This window comes from Pieris rapae, chromosome 20 (assembly GCF_905147795.1).
Source record: "Pieris rapae chromosome 20, ilPieRapa1.1, whole genome shotgun sequence".
NCBI classification, from domain to species: Eukaryota; Metazoa; Arthropoda; class Insecta; order Lepidoptera; family Pieridae; genus Pieris; species Pieris rapae.
The window spans coordinates 3,501,581-3,526,723 of NC_059528.1; the positions used below are offsets into that span (position 1 = coordinate 3,501,581).

At 31.7% G+C, this 25,143-nt stretch overlaps 2 protein-coding genes across 3 annotated transcripts; both read right to left on the reverse strand.

The window, feature by feature from the left end:
• Window positions 1-533: 533 nt before the first annotated feature.
• On the reverse strand, window positions 534-13,103 carry LOC110996032 (phospholipase A1 member A). The gene is made up of 7 exons (XM_022263516.2): window positions 12,928-13,103; window positions 5,944-6,085; window positions 4,753-4,978; window positions 3,377-3,557; window positions 2,984-3,175; window positions 1,855-2,023; window positions 534-1,112 (listed from the first exon to the last, which is right to left on the reverse strand). The coding sequence occupies exons 1-7, from the start codon at window positions 12,983-12,985 to the stop codon at window positions 1,010-1,012; spliced, it is 1,071 nt and encodes a 356-aa protein (XP_022119208.1). The 5' UTR covers window positions 12,986-13,103; the 3' UTR covers window positions 534-1,009.
• A 4,263-nt stretch (window positions 13,104-17,366) lies between these two features.
• Window positions 17,367-24,913, reverse strand: LOC110996036 (pancreatic triacylglycerol lipase-like). Of its 2 annotated transcripts, XR_006750873.1 has the most exons (8): window positions 24,779-24,913; window positions 24,446-24,533; window positions 23,784-23,932; window positions 22,355-22,603; window positions 21,525-21,716; window positions 19,960-20,128; window positions 17,527-17,852; window positions 17,367-17,496 (listed from the first exon to the last, which is right to left on the reverse strand). XR_006750873.1 is itself a non-coding variant. In XM_045632506.1 (7 exons), the coding sequence occupies exons 1-7, from the start codon at window positions 24,819-24,821 to the stop codon at window positions 17,705-17,707; spliced, it is 1,038 nt and encodes a 345-aa protein (XP_045488462.1). In that variant the 5' UTR covers window positions 24,822-24,913; the 3' UTR covers window positions 17,367-17,704. The 2 variants fall into 2 exon arrangements, 1 of the variants encoding a protein (XP_045488462.1); XM_045632506.1 differs by having other exon boundaries at window positions 17,367-17,852.
• Window positions 24,914-25,143: the final 230 nt, after the last annotated feature.

Here is a 25,143-nt window from a genome sequence, read left to right on the forward strand (position 1 = left end):
TGAAAAATATTAATGATTATTAAAATCAGTTAACTATATTTCGTAGACTTATTGAAGAATTGATAACTTCATGATTTGACCAATCCTTCAAATGCTAACGTTTAATTATGTTTCAGTGTACTTTTGACCGAAACCTTAGACATAAAATAAATTAGATCACCGTTTTAACTAAAGTAAAACTATCTGTGCTCATTACAGAGTAAACCAAACCAGAGACGAAAGAGTACTGTAGTTAAAAGAGTAAAATTACTGAATTAGTTTTTATAAATAGTATAAGTAATTTGACGTATTCTGTTTAATAGAAAAAGCCCAAATGGGCAGGTGATTATGATGTTGAGTAATTCCGCCGCCCATGGACACATTGACAGAATTGGAACGTTCTTTTACTTTTTCGGTTCCGTAAAACTTACGTGGACAGCTGGTTCTACGTCTTAGTGTGTGGCAAAAAGTGCTTTAAAAACTTTGTGGAAACAATTTAATTATCCAATCCTGTTTATAATGTTTGACAAAAACATACTAAAACTAAACTATATGAAACGAATCAAATAATACTCGTCAGTGTGGAGAGAAAATATTTTTATTAATTCCTACCCATCATTTAAATTATTCACGAATGTATACATTTTTTTCTTCATATAAAACTAACTACTACTATTATTGCATTGCGTAAATTGTTAGATAAAATTTTAATAAATTTTATGTGATTATATAAAACTGTTAAGACGTACAACTGAGAAACAAAAATGGAAGCCAAGCATACATATTCTTGTTTTTAATTCAACGCCATCTATTAAGTACAAAAAGAAACTTCTGGGTTTCGTTCAGGCTTGCGACTTCTGCAACGTTTACCGAACTATTACGAGATGGCACTAATAACAAAATAGTATTTTACAGACAGTAATTTACCACATATAAAATTTACACCGAAGCACACTTTGTAACAATTTTGAGGTAGGTACAAAAGGTAACTCTGAGTTAGAGGCAAGTTAAGTTAACATTAGTATCACAGTTATCTATATGGTATTAAGGATCTGACTCTTCGGCCTTTTCCGGGGAATCCTCTGGCATAAGGTGGCTTTGCATTCGTCGTGACGTAGTACACACCGCGTGCTCTGGAAACATTTCAAATATACAAGTGGTTTTAACGACCACTAGGCCACGGATGGGCCAGAAGCCCTAGGCTACTGAAATTTGAATTTCGGTATCTGTTAATAGGCAAGAGAGACCAAGCCTATACTGATCATACTTTTAAACATTAATTAATAATTATTAAAAAATAATAAGACCAATCATTATAGTATCTCTGATTTGTTTTTATCATTAATTAATTGATATAATTCGGTCTGTAACGGGTTATTTCGTTATTGCAATTATGTTTCGTTACCATTTTGAAAGCATAATTAAATGAATTGGTGATCGTCATGGCAAGCGTAGAGTCCGCATTATGGATTTTAAGTCTAGATCCATTTTTTCCATATAAAGTTTCACATATCTGACATCGCTTAAGACGAGATCGTGAATGCACGAATCGGAATTAGTAACCAAAAAAATATAACTTTTATTCCTGTCGTCAAATTTATTCGGATTAGGCATAGAAGTAGAGGCAGATTTATAAAAAAGTTTTATGAAACCGATGCAGAAATAACTATAACTATAATATATAGGAATCAAATACTGATCTTCGTTTCCAATTAAAAATTACCTAAATCGTTTCTTAATAATAATGTCATTGTATGTCAATGTCAAAAACAAAAATTGAAATATCTTGAGAAAATACTAGTTCTGGTAAGGTTAAGAGTCGGTCTTCGATATACACCCGTAATTATCGATCTTTTAATACTGTAATGAACTTACTTATGCGTAACATGTTCACCCATCAGTACATACTCAGTGTCTTTGGGCTCGCACCAGCCTATGAGGTAGGAAAAAAGACTGGGACATGGTCCAGCCCAGAAACCAGTACGGCTGTTGATTGACTCTATGAAGTACGGCGTTACTTTAGTATGGTCACAAGATAGGGTTTCTGAAATTATTAAAATATGTTACATTTATTTAGTAAAAATAATATAAATTATAATAAGTTTGGCTTATTATTTAAAGAATGCGTCAAGTCTTTGAGCTAATATTAGGCGACGTGCGCCATCTATGGCATATTCCCTGTGACAGCGCCCAAATTGGCGCATGCATTTTAATACAATATAATGGTATTTTGTATTTAACGTTTTTATATATTTTTTTTTATATGTGATTTGTCTATATTAAATATTTGTTTAAGAGGTAGTTTCGTAGCTATGACATGCATATATTTTTTACATATAACACCATCTATAAAAAAAATAGAGAAAATTATCTCGTTCTTGCTTCCGATTTCTAAATCGTTTCTAAATATTACCACGAGATGGCGCTAAACTATAACGTCATGCATTATAAATATATAGTTACACTTTGAGAAGAGTAATTTCCGCCAAGTTAAATTGGCTTAGAAATACTTAGCATGAACTCCCGTGTGACAAAATCAGATAAAATTTTGACATAATATGCGAATCTTAGTGCTAAATTTTGTTTATAAATCTTATGCAGACTTAAGATACATAGATAACTGAGATACTAAATACGAATAATAGTAATAATAATAAAAGCCTTTATTTCCAAAAAAACTATAAAATTTAGGGATGATAAAACGTCATTCAGTTAAGTTTTGGTTTGTCCACCGTTGGACATAGGCCTCCTCCTTCCGGTTCCACTCGCGTCTGTCGCGGGCCAGGCGCGGCATATTCATTTATCATATCTCTTATTTTTTCAGTTATAATATAGTTATTTCTCTTTATCCCTGATATTGTTGGTAACTTTTCGACGATGGTTTTAATTCGATGTATAATATTATTATATTATTCTTGGATATTCTTAGATTTTTCAGTGTGTTGAACCGAAAAAATTTTCTTAAGTGTAAATACGAATAGGATAAACAAATAATAATACATACGAAAAATAGTATCATGAGCACAGCCAGGTTGGCTGGACCCTCCGTTGACATAGAAGTCGGCATGTCCATTCGGACCCCATTGACCAAGAATGCCTGCACCAGTGTGAAAAATATCCACAAATTCAGCGTCAGTATAATCTAAATCTCGCGAACGATTATTTCCCATGTAGAAAAATATTGTTGGGTCTAAACCTGGAAATTGATTATTAGGAATTTATAAGACATTTGAAAAAACTAAGGATTTTTAAATAGTTTAGTAAACTATAGCTAGGCATTGATATAAACTAACAGTGTTCTAATATGTTGTTACTTACTTAATAACTGTTATTTAGATATGTTGCATATCGCAAATAATCAGTTTAATATTATTAACAAAACAAATATTATATATACCTGTAATCCTTCCTAGTTTTCCTTCTGTAATGTGGTTAGCTACAAGGCCTAGAATATGGGCACCAACACTGTATCCAATAGTATGTATTTTCTCTGGAGGAATTCCTTTACTTGGGTGGTACTGCACATATTCTACTAACTGTGCAATGCAGAGACTTGCAAACCGTGGAGCCCATTCTAACTAGAAAGATTTTATTATTATATTTTAAAATCAATTACATCAAATTAGTAGTTCCAACTACTACATTTTTTAATCATGACATTGCTGAAATATTGTGTCTGTAGATGGTGAATTACCAAATAAAATTACTAAATATTTGCTTTTATAGTAAACAATGACTACATGTAATATGTATAAGTTTCGAATAGCTATTGTTTATTAAATAGCTGTTTTATTCTATTCATTGTCGTGTTGGTTACACGCACAATAAACAAAAAACATTAAGAATTCGCGGCTTTAAATTTTTGATATTAAAATTTGTTTAATTTTATTTATTATTTTATTTATTTAAGTTTAATGATAGGCTTATTTTTAAAATTAAGCATGGATAACAATAAAATTAATTACCACTTAATGTCAATCCGAATAAAATAATTAGTAACACCTAATTAAGTTGTAAAATTAATAACTGTGAAATAAACGATAATATGACCGTGACATCGGCTAGCATAAATGGAGCGGAGGAAACTCATTCAATATAAATTATTATTTATTATATCTCTGTCCTCGCTCAAGAGTCAACTCCCTACCTCTAAAGTCTTAGTATGGTATTAAATGAAGGTTTCTAGTTCAAAAATAATGATTCTTATCTACAAAAATCTAAATAAATGAACGCGACACTTTCATGAATAAAAATAATATATTCGTGGTCCATAGACTAGATTATTTATAGATTATCCATAGATACTGAAACAGTTTTTAGCAGACTTTAACAAAATATCTAATTGCTTAAATTGAGTAAAACAGTAAAGATGCAATTAGAATTATAATTTAATTACGTTACAAAAATGTCGGGATGTGCCACATTGTTATTATTATTCAAATATTACATATATCCCACCAGATTGTGGGATATACGTAATCCAAGGCGGTAAGGGTCTTATATTTGTATTCAGATACAGATTCAGTTGCTTGCAAAACTGAGCTAATGTTTTAAGACGCATAAACATTAGCTTTTAATAGATTGCCAAAGTCATGTTAAACTCTTTGGACGGATCCAGTCTTCCTATTCATGAAAAATAATAAAATAAGTATGTAAGGAATAATAAAAAATGTGCATAGTCATAATTATACATACAATACTACTTAATTAAAATAGTTAATTTATATGTATGGAAATATTAAAATAATATAGCTGTTGGTTTTATGTACGCACCTGACTAAGACAAGGCTCCTTAACCAAGGACCCGTAGTCGACAATAAATATATTATAATTCCCTCTTTTGAAATATGCGTTTCTCATATCAGTGCTCGGTGATAGATTCCTGCCTCCACCAAATCCATGGACTACAATTTTTGTCGGGTGCTTAGGATTGAATTTAGAATATTTTAGCGAGTCGTTATCGAGAGTGTTGATCAGTTCACCTTTTTCCTGAGTTGTTCTGAAAATACGAGTAGTATCGAAATATTTAATCACTATACGTAGGTATTAAAGTTCTTAGCGTAGAAATATTAACTGTTTTAATGATATATTCGATGTATATTTCATGTGATATTGTGTGATATGGGGGTGGGTGACAAAAATGTTGACTTGCTTATCATTATTGTTGAATATTTCAACAAGGCAGTGTACAAAATACTATCCGTATCACCTCAACGTCGTCCGTTCCACAACTGAGCGTTTTATAAGGCAGTTTTTGCTGCGCACCACCACTATATTCTTTAAGAAAAAAACGTACAGATTCTTAAAAGACCGGCAACGCACTTGAAAGCCATATGGCAGTGTGAATGTCCATGAGTGGCGGTATCACTTAACATCAGTTAAATTTCCTGCCCGATTGCCTCCTATTACATATAAAAGGTAGCATTTACTCTACGGTTTTAGGTCGCTGCGCCAGCTTGATATACAAGTTTATGTACAACAAAAAATTGATTATGTGTGATCCTGAACTGAGGATAAAGACATTATTTTATAGGTAACACGTAAGACATACTTTTATGGCTTTTTAAAATCGTACACTGTGCTATATACTCGAAGGTGATAGTATTATAAGTACTTCGGGGCACCTGGTGAGTGCAATACTTATACATTTTTGTCTATGGTACTTATGGTACTTGAGTTGTATAGTCGATTCAGGAAGGAAACAACGCAACGATCTAATTAACACGGGTGACGCCAGGCCCAGCTACTTGTAAATGCTTTTGTCAAATTAGAAAATACAATTAATTATCAAACGAACGTTGTATCACGTCCATAGATAAATCAGTCTTAATGCGTTGAATTAACTATTATTTATTAAATTACAAACAAATTATGATCACTGTTACAACTATCTTCCCAAACATTATATACAGTTTATCGCAAAACTGAGGTTGAGTGACGAAACCATACGCTAAATTGAAATACCTTGTATATAAGAAAAACTGCATTCTCGGGTGGGGACATCTATACGGAGGAGGAATACAGGAAGTTGTATTGAAGACATCGCGAGCGGTTTGAGGCTTCTCACGTTCGTCGCCTATAAGGTTCTCCCGCTGAGTTTTCGATACTGTAAAAGATATTTCCCGTGAAGTGACATATTTGTTATAATATATTATTAATAAAAAAATCCATTTATCATTACAATTATTTATTTTAGTTACAAATATTTGATATTATAAATTTTAAAATTGATTAAACTGGATTTTTTTTGATTCCCGTATTTTTAACAGACACTAAAGCGAGACAAACTGCGTAATTAACTAGAAATTTGTAACTGAAATAAATACATTAACTGCTTAAACTATTACATTTAAATAATAATTTTATATATTTATGCTACATTTAAATATTTAAGGTCAAATAACGCAGATAAACAAAAATCAACTGCCATTTAGAATTTTTTGCTCTTCAGCTAAGGTAATTTTTTACTTCGAACAATTTGGCTGACAACAAGTATAATATTTAAATATATGAATTTGTTCACAAAAAAAAAATATTTAAAGAAACCCAAAGGGCTTATTAGTCAAGATGCCTTAACTAATGTTGAAAGTCGAAAACGAAATTTGTATGAAATTGACAGTTCGGGTCGACATATTCACTTTATTTCATTTTTTTTTATTTTATTGGCGACTTCTATGTAAATCACAATTCCGCCAATGTCGCGTTCTTAAAACGGTGAGGATAGATTTGATGATACAATATTATTGAAAGGTTTAACAAATTAAAGTTAACCCGGGTGTACATGTAACTTAACTTGAATTTATATAATTAAATTAGGATTTTATAAAAGTGTATCGTTAAAAAATATTAATATTACTCTAAAAATTTGTAATAAAGTTCTTGGTCATGATTATTTAGTTTCAATGTCACGACAGCGGTGACTGGTAACTAGGTACTGTTGTCTATGCGGTCTATGTGGTCTATGCCATAGACAAATAATTTAATAAACTTTGAATTATGAACGAACATAATAAATGCCGTTTAGTTTTTTATTTTTTTTAATTATGTAGGTGTTATAAATTATAATCTGTGCATAAAATATGGTTGACTTAAAATTAATATTCAGTTAAGGAGGGTTTTTAAGTAGGACGTTCGATAGGTTGTTTAAAAACTGGTTTTTATTACAAAATGTGCAAGGTCCAGAGTGATCTGTGTAACTTGGTACATATTTAGCATATCTGTGTCGTAACTTATTACTATAAAATGTTTTGTGAATGTTTATTGCTTTTTTAATATAATATTTAAATTAATTATTGTGATTAATAAAACGGTTTAAATATATTTTAACCAATTCTTAAAAGGCCGGCAACGCACTCGCGAGCAATCTGGCATTGAGTGTCCATGGGCGGCGGTATTACTTAACATCAGGCGAGTCTCCTGCCCGTTTGCCCCCCGTTCTATAAAAAATAAAAATATGCTCTTGAAAGTAGGTCTCACTTTTTTTTTTTTTTATTGATAAAGATTGCCAACGCTCGGCACACTGATACATTGGTAAAAACAAACACTTTATTAAGAACTATTACCATTTCGGCATGGTTTACAACGTCCTAGGTTCATTTTTAGGTAATAAATGTTGATAGGCCTTTAAAATAATAAAAGGAACTTACGCTGAAATGTGTCTGTCCCATATATTAATGAAGGGAATACCATAAGTTATCTCTGGTACATACTATTTTTCGATTCCCGGAAGTAAACATTTGTGTACTATTTTTCGATTCGCGGAAGCACACATTTGTGATTTGCTCTCTGCCTGCGCACCTGTTCTGTCACTCCTAATAACTCGACTTTGATACACAGTAAATTTGATGTACCACACTAAGATGTTAATTTAAATTGGGTACAAAGGCTCAAATTAGTTTGTAACCAGACTGCCTGATATTTTTGATTTCGCTTAGAGCATGCTAACTTATGAGAGAGTAAAACTGGGAATCTAAATATGATAATTGCGCCTAAGTAGTCGTTTCAAAATTCAATTGCCCTATTACGTATCAGCATTTATGATAACAATATTAGACGTGACAAGACAGAAATTATGTAACATTTAATACAAAGCAGGACCAATGTATAAAGACCTCGGGTAAATACAATTTTCTTTGTCCAAAGGGCTCTAGTGTTTTGGCCGGGATTTTCCTCCGCAAGGCAATGCCACTTTCACCTGCTAATAGAAACACTTTCCACTTTTAGGAATAAAATTATTTTATTTCATAATTTATTTTTCAAATAGTCTTTATTTGCATAATGGCAAGGTATTTTAAATTTTCTACGCTTTCCCTTTGGGGCTGAGAAGATTATTTTAGTAATTTTAATTTAAACTTATCAAGTACGATGATGCAGCTGAAATATATTAAAATGAGTTTCATCATCGGAAGTCAAGACACAATTCAAAATACCATCCGAATTACAACTTTATGCAACCAGTTGCCCGTTCTTCAAAAGAGCGTACCAACTCTTCGAGGCCGGCAACGCACTAGCGAGCCTTTTGCAAATCCGAGTGTCCATATATCTAATGAAATTACTACATAAGATAATGAGCGTAGTTGCAAAAGTAACTATAATAGTATTTAATAAGAATTTCTCTTAATTACATATATCATTAAACTAACGATTAATTATGCTAAATGAGAACTGGTTGCAATTTTTAATCCTACCACGGCTTTTACCCAATTACCAATTCAACGGAATAGGGCCTCATGCCACAGGCCACAGCGCTTTAGAAATAGCGACTGCAATTTTCTAAAGGGATTTTTGATATGCTGAAGAGCCAATTAATGAGCCTTTTCCTAATCTTAAGTAACTATCACTTTTCAGAACAAACAGTTAAAATATGAGTAAAATTATAGGACTTTTATTGACTAAGGAATAGAGAATATCACTGAATATATTCTAAACTTTTATTAAACGTAAATTTATCAATTAAGCTTTTTATAAATTTGACGATTATTTAAATGATACTTATCGTTGGGATTAATATTTGCTACTGTTCAAATATTTAAAAAAATGATATGATCTAATTTGGTGAATAAAAAGAGAGGCAGAGAGTTTCTTGCCAGTTGTTCTTGCCCGCTCTACGTCCTCGACTTGCGAAAGTAAATGTAAATTTAGAATCAATGTAACATCTTTTCTGTTGATGTTCATAAGTGTATCTGGTTACCTATATGAATAAAGCTATTTTGGGTTTGAGTTTGAGTAAGTTTACAAACGCAAATGGTCAATTAAGTTTTTAAATTTTAGTAAACTTTCAATGACGATACTGACAGCAATGCTGCTTTAATGAGAGATTTAATGAGTTCTTGTTCAGCGCTTCAAGGTTGCTTCAGCGCTATGAATGATGACAGAACTATGAACTTGCCTTTAAAAAGGGAAGAAACGCTAACGATGTCGTTTTCTCACGACGACAGAAGCCATGGTCCGAGTCGAGAAAAAAAGTGGAATGATTTTCTGACAGAGCTTACTACGCCAAAACAACGCAAGACCAGCTGTTAAGAAGTTTAAAGCCTTCTTCTTTTTGCCTTGTTCTATGGATTTCTGTGTCCTTAATAAATCTTTGTAATAATTATAGTTCAAGAATATTTATATCAAAAAATAGGTAAAGAGCGAATAAAATGCTTACGGGGAGTTATAATTATCTATAATTTGCTATAACACCAGTAGAAGGTTAAAAGTATAAATCTTTGGCAAACTCTGTTGCATATAATTATTTAAAATAAACCTCGTGTCAATGTTATGACCTTATCTTACGGAATTTATTTTTAACTAAACATATTTTGTTACTCAATTTATCCTTCACGTCTGTAACTATTACAAATTCCAACTGAGGCTACTTTAATTAATAAATGATAATACACCAGGAAGTAGATATAGTACAACATGTAAATAGATTTAGTACACGTCAAACATAGAAGCAATTAAAGTTTGAACTGTTTAGAACGTTTTTAAGACAAAGAGTAACATCACAATCACGAGTATAACATAATCTACTTTTGTCATAGGTTTTTTTTATAGAACAGAGGGCAAAGAGGCAGGAGGCTCACCTGATGTTAAGTGATACCTCCGCCCATGGACACTCTTAATGCCAGAGGGCTCGCGAGTGCGTTGCCAGCCTTTCAAGAATTGGTACGCTATTTTCTTGAAGGACCCTAAGTCGAATTGGTTCGGAAATACTTCAGTGGTGGACATCACAATGAAAATTAACATCTAGAAACACACAAATACAATAAAAACTGATCACCTACTTGCCTATTAGATTCACCAATAAACAGAAATCTGAATCACAGACCTAATTAAGTTTTTCGCTGATTTATTTTATTTGTATTAGGTTTACTTGATTATTAATATAAACTTCATATATCAAAAATACGTAAATCGCAATTTATAATTCACGCCATGTTAATTTGCCTTGACATGTTTTTTTTATTTAACTTATGCATTTTACGAAACTGATAGATTGACAACGTTGCAAAACACACCATCCGATAACTTAAAGACATACATTAACTCCAAGACTTGTTTACATTTAGTATCCTGCAACCGAGACGGTCGTAAGTTCGAACCTATGCCCGATTTGAACTTGCAAATTACAAGATCAATGAGACAGATATTGCCTATTATAGTTTAGGCAGTGGCTAGCAAAGGGGGGCAACTCTCGCAACTTTAAGAAAAATGTACAAACAAAAAAAAATCGCTAAAATAAAAATTTCTTTTCTTTCAGGGATTCCTCCACTAGCACAAGCTCAGCTCTATGTAAAATTCGGGGAATCCTGCAAAATCCTGCCTGATTCCCCGTCTCTTACTAGCGATCTTTTAAGTGATCCATGTCCTTTATCATATAAAATTTATTGCTTTTTACTTTCCATGGGGTGACACCACCAATTTCACTGAGTTTAGGTTGGTACTAACTGTGATGATTTTCTACGATTGATAGTTCATCGTTACCCATATATATGGGTTGGTCTACTCATTATTTAGAGCTTAGACGTTTGTAATAAGCGGTGAAGTCGAATCACGAGTTAAGTTCGGTGGAGGTTGTTGTATATGTTTCAATAAAACACTTTGACCGGTTAACAATTGGCTTTAATTATAAACTGTAGGTGTAGTAGTTGCGACGCTGGTTTAACTATAAACTAAATTGACATGGAAGAGTAATTAAATCTAATTGAAACTTACATATTATGTTATTATATAGAATGATAATCACCACGTCAAACGTATAAAATGTCAACCACAATTTATAAGTGTGGTAAAAATTAAAGATGTCGTTTTGGCTTCAAGTCTGCGATATATGCCTACATTTTGTTTAAGCTTCTAATTACTTACTAAAATATATTTGTAACTTACAAGTAATATTAAGGAGACGCTTTGGAACCCTTAAAAAAATAAAAACCGATTTTTTTTATTTTTGAAGCTGACAAATTTACCGAAAATCCCAGTCTATATCGCGCGTTCTGCGAATATGAATTTGCATTAATGACTGCAATGCAATATATTTGTAACATACGGGAGTAGTACTCAGCGCAAGTTCGTTTCTTAATCTTACCCCAAGATCATAGGCCCCCATAAAACGCCCTTGGCCTAACAGCAATAACAGCGATATCGCACGCCCACTTGTGTGGTTTAATTTTCTAAAGAGCAAAAGATATAATAGTACTTTTGATATAGTGGATAGAAATTACATCGAAGTGGTATTATTTATGCAGTACTATCCCAGTTACCAGAAATATAAAGAACACCAATTGAAATGTGATATTTTCATTAATATTGATGGTTTGTGGCGCAACTCATAATAATTCAAGCCATTTATTGATCACGAATGGTAAACATGTCAAATGTAGCACATTCACTAAAAAGGCCAAAGATGCAACTGCATCTTTATGAACTTGTGTTAAAATCGAAAGTATAAGGATATGTCTCGGCGTGAGAGCGATTACACAACGAGAATGTTGGTCGACGATAACGTAACCACGTTCGGAAGTAGCGCAGCCACAGACTACTTTAACTAAGAGGCGGCGTTTGTCTATGGCCTATATTCCACAAACAATATTACAGTGTATTTTTTTTAAATTATGAATTTTTTAAATTAAGAAAATATCTGGTCAGAATATACTAATTTTGTTAATTATTATTTTAGTAGATTCTGCAAGGTAATATAGTCCTAAGTCTGCGGATGGCCAAATACATTAAAAAAAATTGTATAGAAATACATTATTATTATAAATATTTATATTGACTTATATACTACTACTACTAAGTGTAATATATAGAATACTAAATCATTCCGACGCAAAGTACGTCATTTGTGAAATAGCGTATTGGAAGCAATTAAATGTATAATTTTGCGAGATATAAAAAGTCCCCGGACACTTTGGCAAAAGTAAATAATAATAATAAAAAAATTCTAAATCATTCATTAATAACCTTACATTACTTACTTACTTAAATGTTCAAACAGTATATAACTTGAAATTATAAAATAGATTGTTCTAAAATGATAGTTACAGATCATTGACATTTGCCATTAAAAAAACTGTAATCTAAATCTCTATAGCTGACTACTCTATTTTATGCGCAGGCGATGCAACGCATCAGCTGATTTGAACCATGACGATGCGTTGATTAATTAGTGCAAATTTGTAACAAGTAAGCCTAAAAATATCGAATAAACAATATATTTTTTAATGTTTCAGTATAAAATTCCCAGGAAGTTTTATATGCGGAAATCACGTATACGTCAATACAGATTGAGTTTTTTTCTGTATGAACGTTTTATTTTTTAGGTACAAAAACCATAATTTTCTAGAAATAAGCAGTACAAATTTAAGCAACAAATTCACGGAAGCAAATTAAATTTCAACCTTGATATATATTATAATATTTAAATAAACTGGATTTTAATTACAGTCCCAAATGACTTACCAGAAAATTGCAATGCGGTTATTCCAATCACCAACAACCACTGAGCGTTAGTCACCATTTTTAATTCACATTTATTGCAATTTTAAACCATCCAAAATAAAAAAAACAAAATATGTCTGTGTATGGGTTACCAAAATAATAGCCTACGCGTGTATAACGTGCGTGTTCTGTTAGGAAACTGACGGCGAAAGTCTACATGATGTTGGGTTGACCCTCGCCCCTCTTGAGAATACAAAGGCATTCCAGTAAATTGCATGTAATTTCAATCGTTTTGACATACACCATAATCATGTTATGAAACGCGACCTTGATAACGGCAAGGTGCGTTTTAAAATCGTAAGAGTATTTTTAAATATGGAATTGCATATTTTGTGTTTTTTTTTTAATTAATTGCGCGTCCGAGGTCCGTTTATAACACTATTTTGAAAATGGAATTAGTTTCGATTCAATTTTGTTTTTTTATGTATACTAAATTTTACGCCTAATTTAAGTTGACATGAATTGCGTATAATTTTTTTTACTCCAGTTTCTATCTTCTCGAAAGAACCATACGTGAATAAATTTCACTGGACACAGATATATTATAATAAACAATAGAGATGAGAAAACTTTATATTTTGTCAAAGTGCACATTATAATATAATTCAATTTTACCAAAACGTGCTGTATTTATAACATACAAATTTAATGTCTTTGTATTAATGCATGTTAAAGTAAATAAAACTTTTTATATCGTTAATTGTGTAACAAGATATTAAAATTATCGTCTATGTCTTATTGCCCTTACCAACTTTAGTAATAAAACAAATCGACATTGACGTCCGTACGTGTTCTTACCCAGTGAACTTGGTTCTACAAAAAAATGTCTAACAGGTAATTTGTTCTATTTTTATGTATCAATTTAATTGAATTAAAAGGTCAAGTTTCGAGTCATACATTAAATTTTTTTTGTTTTTTTTTATCAAACGCTTTAAAAACAAACTGGTCTCTGGGTCTAGACTGAGTCGATCAATCATCAGAAAATAGGGCGATTTTATATGTGAACGAATTATATATATTATACAATGTTCTTACACTAAAATAGGACTAATACCAGTAAAATAGTAGTGAAGGTTTTTGTAAGTTAAAAAAGTATTTCTTATTTTCATCGTTTTCATTATTATTGGACAGTGGATTTTGTAGGAACCAAACATAATTTATTAAAAATGATGTTATTTCTTTTAAATAAGATTGTTACTCAGTGCAGGGCCGTCAACATCCGCAATCATCGCAATTCCGTATACAACTGAATGCTAATTTTACATATATTTATTTTAAAATGAAATGCTATTAGTAAGAACCGAGGTATAATAGTTGGAACTAAAAGCGCAGTGTATTTTCTTCTACGACAACACCACCAAACAAAGCACAGCAAATTTTTAATTTCAGGTTTTCCATTTTATAAATTGAGTGACGCAAAGAAAAAATTAAAACGTGAATGAAATGAATTCGAAAAACAAACGCACGATTAAATAGCTGTCATAAATTAAATTACTGATGTCAATGTGGCCAGTACGATAAAATGCATATAATATAATGTTTTACTGTCAAATATTAATTCTGTACTATAAATATATATTATAATATATAAGTCCAGAACCGATTTTGATGATTATTATTGTTCAAGTGCATTCGAGAATTGTTTAAATTTAGAATTAGATTCAGTACAACGTCTATCTGTTTTGGTCCAGTCTGTTTTGTCATATAAAGAACACGATTATTTATTTCCTAAGAACTAAGTGCAATATAATATCTGCTTATGTGTTAAATCAAGTCGCAATCTACACAAAATGATAGGGTGTAGTACTAAATACTACTTAAAATACCTGTCACTTAACACCCAATAGCCTGAAACGGATATGCTGATTTTCCTGTTAACGTAATATCCTGATTATCTGTTACGCATCCTCGATTTATATTACGAAAGGTAGGCGTTAACGAACCTTCATACTTTCCTCTACATGCGTCATTACACTATAAGAATCCGGTAAGGTTCATATGAAACACAACCGAAAAAAAAGAAAAAGAAAAAAAAATATAAAGGAATAAAGGATACCGATTCGCACCCACCTTCACAATGCTCTAATGTCAAGTCAATACTTTAGTTAATGAAGGCTCTGCCGTCTTCTGGGTATCTACTGACCCACGCACACGAGGAACACCTTTAGGGTCCCTTGATGTGCTGTTCAATCGGAGTTCCTTGGCAGTGCTTGCTTAAGCAGGCGCTTAGTGAAGAGAACCGGAAATACTTGAAGCGGGTAAAAATGCTAAGACAGAACGTGATTGGGGGTCGGTGTGGACACCGTCTACGTTAGGCAGGGATCACAGGACATCAAGTCAAGTAAATCATAACATAACCTTAGGATTCAGAGATAACGTGCTATATTAAAAACGTATTGGATTTGATATATGGGAATAATTATAAAACACTAAGTCTGACTCTTAAGGATATCTGACCTTCGGGTCTTGCCCATGACCGCTATACGGTTTGCGCACATTGTATGTGTTTAATAATATAGAATATAATATATTGAAAAATGAAAAATAATGACGGCAAAACTGGAGCAGCCAAATGAAACATAATTGTTTTCACTAATAAGTTATACACATATCTTAGAAATAAGCTTCTATTGTGTCCTAATGAACTAAGGTTCATGATATGATGATAGATTGATGTTATTTTTAATCATTTTGACATTATATGTTTAAGTAAAACACATCGCCACCAAGGTTATCAGCGAGGCATCTCTATGTCATATCATCTATATCATATCATATATATCATCTCTATCAATACAAAAAGCCGCAGTACGCAGTCGTAAAAGATGAAAAATAAAGACCAATCAAACGTTATATAAACGCTGTTGCATATTACTACATATTTAACTGCATTTTGACGTCGGAAATATTTAAAAAATAGTAATAATCTGTGGTAGCATTCACGCATGCGTATTTAGTGCAAAATTTTGGCGCCCTTTCTTCAGTGTTTTGTAATTAATTTGGTGGATGTTTTTCATACAATGTTCCGACATTATAATTAGATTAATTAGAACTAGTGCTTAAACTGGATATTAGAATGCTAGATCATTGCGTGTCGCTTGGTGGTTAATAACAGAGTAGCAAATCCTTACTGCAACATTTATTGCGTAAATAACAACTGCTGCAACTCAAAATATGGATGTGTTTAGTAAAAACGTATTTTACCAAGGTTTTTAAGCGTTAAACAACTTTCGTGTTACAAGGATGTTTCTAGATGTTTTTTATACGAATTTAAATTAACGTTGCGTTAAATTAAATAAAAATTACTCAAATTGTGATATATGAAACATTCATCGCATTATAGTGCTCTACCCAGTAGTTTATCATAAACATTAGAACCTTTATACAATTATGAAAATTATGTTTGTGAATTGAACCGCTTGCAACTTTTTCAAAAATAGATACCTACTTAGATACTTAGATATGATCGAAATATAAATCCTACTATCTGGGGCCCGCGCCTTCATCTACGCTGAATTAAAATAATATTTATTCAAATGATGTAGCGTGAATAACATATATTATCTACTTCTTAAATATATAAGCGATAAAAGTATATATTTTCATTTGGGAATCAATATATAATTACGAAATGAGTATAGAACTATTTGACATATACTATATAACATTTCAATCATAAATTAGATATGTGTAACTTTAGCGGTTTTGGCAGCGCACGCCAAAATATACTGCAGAGTGCGGATGGTAGATTTTTCCTACTTACTTGATATTATGGGCAATTTACACAATGTCTTTATAAATTGTATCCTAAGTATTATTCTGATAAGCTATATTATTGTAAAGTTTCATTAAAATACATTGAGTAGTTTTTACATGAAAGAGTACCTAACATCCGTCTTCACAATGGTTGATGTAGGATTAGTTATATTAAGAAAATGATAGGATTCTTGTAAAAAAATTAACAACTAGTAATAACTGTAATAATAATAACGATATAAAGTTTGTTCGGGTCAATACAGCGTTGAATGATATACCGCCAAACGTAGAAATTATAAATAAATATTGGAAAAAGACTTTATTCCTTAGAATTTCTCTTAAATTTAGTGTAAATCAAATGTATTTAATACATATATTGTAACATACAAATTTACATCTCAAAAACGAGTTATTCTATAAATATTTTTTAGTTTTCCGTATACATATATAAAACAAAAACTTAAATTATTGTATTTTTTTTATAGAACGGTGCTGTAATATATGAAACATTTATCGCATTCTATGGTTACCTTACTTTAAGTAAAGCAACAGTCAGAATTTTTTTTTTTCACTAATAGTAATTCGGTCCGACCACAAAAAAGAATACGAAAGTATGTTATATAAGATGGAAATAAAAAAAAACAAAAAATGTAATGTTTAATAATAAAAGTTACATCGAGCTTTGGTTCGTTATCTTTGGTTACCATCAAGAAAAAATAAAATAATTAAATTTTTACTTTTCATAGCGGCCATTTTGTAATAACACTTTTAAACCTTTGCCCCCTGTTCTATAAAAAAAAAAACCGCGTAGTTTATACTTATTACAATCTTGGAAACGTTCGACTAGTAAAAAAATTATCTATAAAGCGACGATTTTTGAAATGAAATTTCTGTAAAATGTTTAGCAATTTTAAAATAATTCTAGCTAAATTTCTATTCCTGTACATAAAGTAACTAATTATTTGAGGTATTATATCGTGTGTCATCCAAATAAAGTGTTAGACAACAATGAAAGTAATGTGTTGTTCTCATAAGAGTCGTCGTAAACATCGGAATAGTTTGTAGAATTGGATGGTCCACGTGCATACGGCGATTCTGAGTTCGTAGTAAAGAAATATACACCAGATGCACTGAAAAAGAAACATTACTATTACATGATTGTATTATATTCAATACTTTGTATAAATACGATTAGTCGTTTGTGTCAGGTGTGGAGGACAGAAGATTCCTCGGCTCATGCTCATCTTTCTCGGATGTAAAAAAGGAGGCCACTAATTGGCCAGTTCAAGGTTCCAATACCAAATGTCGAGAAAAAATAAAAATTCTTAACGTTTGGAATAACGGTTAGCATGTTTGAGAGTATGAAGTCGTCGATATGTGCAAAACACATACAGGTGTCTCAGTAAGATTGCACTTTTTAAAATTAGAATATTTTTTTTTCATGCAAGCGGCAACTCTAAAATTTGACTGTCACCTGTTTATTCCGATTAAAAAAATCGAGAGCTTTTCAAAAGTTACGCTGAAATCGCTGGCTAAATTTTCATTGTTAATTTGATGAAACTGGGTGAATTATGGCTAAAAAGAATCCTTTGCGTCAACGTACCGGTCGGTCGCCGCAAAACATCAATTCGAGATCGTTCTCAACAACTTAAAATTATTGCAGCAACGATTTCCAGAACACGAAATTCTGATGTCAACTGGCCACCAAGATCAAACAATTTAACGCCGTGCGATTTTTCGCTTTGGGGTTTTGTGAAATCTCGGGTTTATCCAAATATCCCGGAAATAATTCCTGAGCTCAAATCGGAAATCCAATGCGTCATCAGTGATCTCTGGGCAAAATTCATGGAAATTTTCATGAAAAGAGCCTGTTATCGGAGCCGGATATTTTATTCCATACTTAATCGGAACATGTGTTCTTTACAATACAGTAAAAATATCACAACTCTGTCTATACTTATTTTTTTTTAATGAAAAAGTGCACTCTTACTGAGAAACCCATTAGATTATAGCCAGTACAAATGCCATACAAACTTTGTTACTATCTTCTAATATATATTCATTATTTTATTTGTTAACAATACGGAAAGAATCTGAACAAAGTAGTGAGAACAATCCGCAGTTATTTGTCGCCAGTCTTATGAGGAAGCGCATTCATTGAAATAAAGTGAAAGTCCAAACACTTGTTTAGGTCTTAATGCGTTTGTAAAAGATGGTTAGGGTTATATTTGTATTGTTTTAGTGATAAGTATTTATAATAGTGATGAACTTAACTTTCGAAAATGGTATTAAGTGCTCACTAAGTTTATGAAATTACAAATGAAATGCAATAGAAGCGTTATGCTGACGATGAGCGCTAACGAAGAGCTCTAACGCCCAAACCCAATAACTTCTCTCAATCTATTTTTGACCATCTGAGATCGACATCCTAATCTAAATATTAATAAAAGTGTGCAAATAAAGAAAAATAACTTTTCAAAATATTTATCTTTTGGCTTATTCTTGGTTAGTAGAAAAAACGACACTAACAATAGAAAAATAAATGTTGACTATAGCTAACTTCAGAGTGTCGGTTTTTTGGGCCTTATTTACTCTCATAATTTTTCTTTACGTGCCAAAAGAAGAATAACTTAAAAAAAACTCTGTGTGTGTTTTATTATTTTGACTAATTAATTTTTAATTTAACTTAACATAGAAATATAACATTTAGGACAATATTTAAACTGACACAATAATGTCCACATGGACTTAGGATTATATGTTTAAATAAATAAAAAATATTATCATTATTTTATTGTATTTACTAATCAATTTTTGGCGTCTTCTTAGCCAATATAATGTACTGTCTAACACCGCTGTATTGTCATGTATATTTCTATTTGTTTATATAAATATACATTGTTAAACGCATCTATATGTTTATATTACGTTTGATATTTTCTATCGAGCTGTTTTCTTTTTATAAATCAATAAAAGTCGTGCAATGACAGTGACTCGTTGTTTCGTGAACCATTTGATTCCGAATTGTAATGTTTTTGTTACGCCTAAAACGATTTTTCAAGCAATTTTCTTACATCAATTGACTTGTCCACAATTGTATAGGTAACACACATTTGGATATACATACATTTAAGTTATTTATCAGCCTTCTAGTGTTAGCATATTAGACATTTCTCGATTTCGATTCCCGGGTGGAACCGAAAATAAACATTCTATATTTATATAATGAATACTTACTTTTTGGAAACATATTCACCAACAAGTATCTGTTCTCCTGTGCCAATGTGGCACAAACCCAGGATATATGAAAACCATGAATGGCATTTTGACGCGTAGAAGCCTGTCTTCGTTGTTATAGACTCCGCGTAATACAATGGAGCTCGGGAGTGACTACAACCGGATTTCGCTGGAAATTAAAAAAAAAATCTAATAATGCTCATCCGACAGCGTTTGTTCTAGGTGATATAGGAGTTTGATACAAATCGATTTCCATTACCCTAGTAACCCTAGAAAGTTAACCATATTTTGCTATACACTAAATATAACCATACGTCATTTCGACGTATAAATGTTAGAGTGCGCACATGTTGGAATTTGTATATCATATGCCTATGAATATTATTGTAAGCTTTAATTTATGCAATTAACTTAATGATAAATAAAAAATATGAGAGTATACGTATATTTTAATTAGCTAAATCTTAAAGGAGAAATAAAATTATTATTCAAGGATAATTACGCTAAGACCTAAATATAAATGTCACCTGTTGTTCGATGTTAAGTTTTAATGTTGTTAATTGCTTGAATATAATAAACTACTGAACCACAACGTGAGTGAGTTTTGAAATACGGAAGTCATACTTAGCGATTGTCTTAATCTTATCCTTGCAATATATATATCTAAAAGTGAAGCAAGTTCGAGAGAGGTCCAAAAAATAGCTGATGGATTTTGCTATTTAGAACCATTTGATATCGGGGATTGGAGAACAGACTATTAAAGATGTTTTAATTCCATATAATTTAGTAATCATTATGCATACGGGAATAATTGTTTTTTTTTATTGTCATTAATACTAGGAATTAAAAATGTAATCGTTAATAAATAATTGCTTTTTTCATACAAATAATTAAAAATTGAATGCATATATTATATAGAATAAATGTTGAATACTAATTTATTTAAACTAAAAATCGTCGTGTTTAAGTCGTATTTAGGACTGCCGACAACTATTTGCATCATGCAGTTTTATATATGACTAGCAGACTCGGCCAAGCGTTGCTGTGGCTAAGGTTTTTGTTATATTACATAGTAGTAAATTAATCAAGGGAAACCGTAGGAGAACTTATGTGAAACGTTGGTACCACGACACGGACCTAAACTAAACTACCTTTAACTCAGCGCCATCTGTTAGAATTGTATCAAATAATAAACAAATGTTAATGTTATCGTAATTTTAGTAAGGATGCCTATTTTTTTAGAAAATGAAATATAGCCTATGTCACTCAGGAATGATGTAGCTTTCCAACAGTGAAAGAATTTTTCAAATCTGCCAAGTAGTTTCGGAGCCTATTCAATTCATACAAACAAACAAAAAATCAAACCTTTCCTCTTTATAATATTAGTATAGATAAGAACGTTGACATACTTTTATACCCTTAGTATGTAACCTTTTTTTACAGAACAGGGGGCAAACGGGCAGGAGGATCACCTGATGTTAAGTGGTACCGCCGCCTATAAAAACCCTGTTCTATAAAAAAAAATATTCATATAGACAAGAACCCATAATAAATCCGCTACTTACTATAATTTTCAGTGGACGAACAACCCGGTTGTTCAATGCCATTATTAGCAAAGGTATCTAAATGACCACAGCGTTCCAATTTTCCTTTTTGTAACGAGTTCGTATGAAGTACATCCACGAATTTAGCATCGCCCGCATCTATTTTCTTGTCTTTGTCCAGTGTCACAAACAGTGGTAAGGCTGGGTCGAGTGCTGTAAACGATTTTATCAATTGTATGTGCGAATAAAAAAATTATTCGTAAATCTAAATCTAAAATTCAAGTTTCTTAATATGATGATTATTTTATGTATTTTGAAAATAAATCAATATCCTACAACCGGTTGAGGTCTGAGCCTCAGATTTTTGGAACTATTTCATGGTCATTTGTCAATCATTGGCAAGAAGGTGATCATCTTCTCATGCTTAACACACGCCGTCAACATTTTGGGTCTAATACACGCCGGTTTCCTGTCGATGTTTTCCTTCATAGTTAGAGCGAACGTATAGGTATAGAAAGACAGATGGTGCGCAGCCGGCGATTGAACCTACGACCTCAGGGAGGAGAGTCACATGCTGAAGCCAACACTACTATTTTGCACTTAAATATAAATAGTATAGCTCAACTCATGCAAGTAAAAAAAACAAAATCGCTCACCATCAAAAGGACGGGTGTAAGGTACCAACTTAAGGAAACAAAAATAAATAAAACACATAAATAGCACACAATGTTTAAACATAAAAAAAATCAAACTTGCAAAGTTAAAATTTCGTAATAAAAGCTGTTTATTACCAACTGAACAGATTTTAATATGTTATAAACTTAAAAAAACCTTGATACAAGGATACCAACCTGTTATTTTCTCAATTCGACCTGACTGTATAAAATTAGCTATAAACCCGGCTGCCTGCCCACCAAGACTAAACCCTATAACATGAATGTCTTCTAGTCTGAAGCCTTCATTCACCAGCTCATCAATCAGGAGGGCTGTGCACATACCTACCAGCTCTGTATTGGTGGCAGCTTGCATATAGCATGGCTCTAAGGCTAGGGGGTTGTAGTCTATAGATATGATGTTGTAGTCACAGCAATCGAGGTATGCTGAAAAGTTTCTTAATTACAGTAAATTCAGGAAATGAATTATAATGTTAAAAAATCCTATATGACTTCAATTTAGAAGTAACGCCTCTATTCTATTCTAGCCTTATTCTTATACATATGTATTATATACATTTAGTTTATAAATATGAACTTAATGTGTACTAAATATATGTCGGAACAATGGCACTGGTATTGGCTCCCATTGTCGTTACATTGACACAGAGCTCGTAAATTAACAGTTTCAAACTCTTATCAGTTTAGTACCGTTAATACTTATGGTGTATTCGATTTGCCAAAATTATAAGATCAATTAATTAACAGTCCCATCGATAGTAGTCTTTACTATTGTATACTGATAAAGTATACTAATCGATACTATTTTTATAGTCATTATTAATTATTTCGGAGGAATGGCATAACTGTCAGCTGGCATTTGCATTTTAACTTAAAAACACTAAAGTCAAACTAGTTTCAAAAACCTATAATACTGCTGGTTTATTTGATTAGTCAATGTTACCAGAACTACAAATTAATAGACTATTTGATAGTCTGTGGTAATAGTACTTTCATTACTATTAATATCACAGCAATGGCGTTAGTGTCAGGTAACATTGTATTCATTACAATTTAATAACTAAGTCAAATAAGTACAAAACCGTTAATACTAGAGGAATATTATATCTGTTAATGTTGCTAGATTTATAAATTACGACTATTCAATGGTCGATATTAATAATGACAAATATTGGCCGCACTTAATATTTCGTCATCGTGTTTTAGGTTTTTTTCGTTACGGAATTTCTTGATTCGGTCGCCGCGCTCAAAGCCCGCGATAAAATCTATGCAATAGCTTGATAAAATATTTTTTTTATTTTTAATAAATAATTTAACAGTAAATATTAATAATATATTATATAAATTTCAGCAATTTAGTTAACATTGAAATATCACGTCGTAACGTCTTTATGTCAATTAAAGAGTATAAACGTTTAGAACTTACTTACTTTTCCTTTATCGTGTAATTGATTAAGTAATTGTTGATTAATCGCAGATAAGGTTAAGGCTGCTACAGTATCTTGTTGATAAATAAATCTGGGTTGAGGACAAGTAAGTAACTTCCAATGCCTGACGGTTTTAATATCAGAAGCAATCTCTTTAATTTCAGAGTGCCTATTAGTACCTGGTCGTATCTCCGTGTTTGGAGAGAAGTCTCTATGTCCCGTGTAACCATGGATTAGAATTTTGATTGGAGCGTCCTTCACCCACGGAGCAGAGCGTATCGATTCTATATCTTTTGTTTTGATTTCCGTGGGAGTATTTGCGGTTTTCCTTTAAATAACAAATATTACATTAATTATTTATTCAACTTGCATAAATTATTCATTTTTGTTACTAAATTCAAATATCAGTTATTGCTATAAGTAACAAAATGTACACTTCTGAACGTCAATAAATATATAAAGGGCTTAGAACCGAAGAGAAGTGGCAAAAATATAAGTCACAATTTAAACATATAAACATATTTGTATGTAATATGTCACTTTACGAATCAATTAACTTTTATAGATATTATATAAAAAACTTAGTATCAATCGTTGAGTCGTTGGCTTGTATCTTAAAAATGCTTAATTAACTAGATTAACAAAGAACACTAGTCCAAGGAATCGGAATTGATTATATAAAATGTAGTGTATATATTTTTCCGGGCCTAAAGTATGTGAGCAGCTGTGACATACGATTTCGGCTTTTGGAGTTTAAGGCATGCCGGTTTCTTCACGTTTTACTTCACCGTACGGACGAGTGTTAAAACTGGCAATTTATATATAAATTAAAATAACGTACCGTGTATATAACCAAAAAGTTATGTTTTCATTTGGACATAACAGAGGCGGCGTAACACAAGTGGATCCAAACACATCAAGACCACTGCCTAAAAAATTTAAAACAATTGAATTTTCATAGGCAATATGTGTCCACAGTGCAAAGGTATGTAATGAATAACGTATTGACATCGCTGCATTTCACTTATAAGGAAGGATACCATAAAATTAGTACCACAATTAGTATAATACAATTTGGAGAAAAATAGTTTATTAAATCAGTTAATAAATCCTCCCTAAATAATGATCGATTTAGCATTTAATCTGAAATTAAACTTTAATAAATTATACTTACTAAATTTGAACGAAATATATAATACAAATAAATAGTGTAACATTTTCAATTAATATAAACTACGATACGAAAAATACTCAGGTTTTTTCTAAGTATTTTTTATTTATATAGGTTTATGTAGTCTTAAGATCTTTTACGAACTGTCTGCTTTTGACAAATTTATCAGTGTTATTGAACGAACTAGATCAATTTACCTAGACGAGTCTACAAATGTACAGGATGTTCTCAAGAAGTTCTTGGAACAATTGTAGAAAATAAATGATTGTTAACGGTCCAGTACCTTAGGTAGTCTTGTTATAATGGTAGGGTATGTGAATGTCATACTATACAGGGCGTCCCACGGCGATGCCACACGGAGGGAAAGT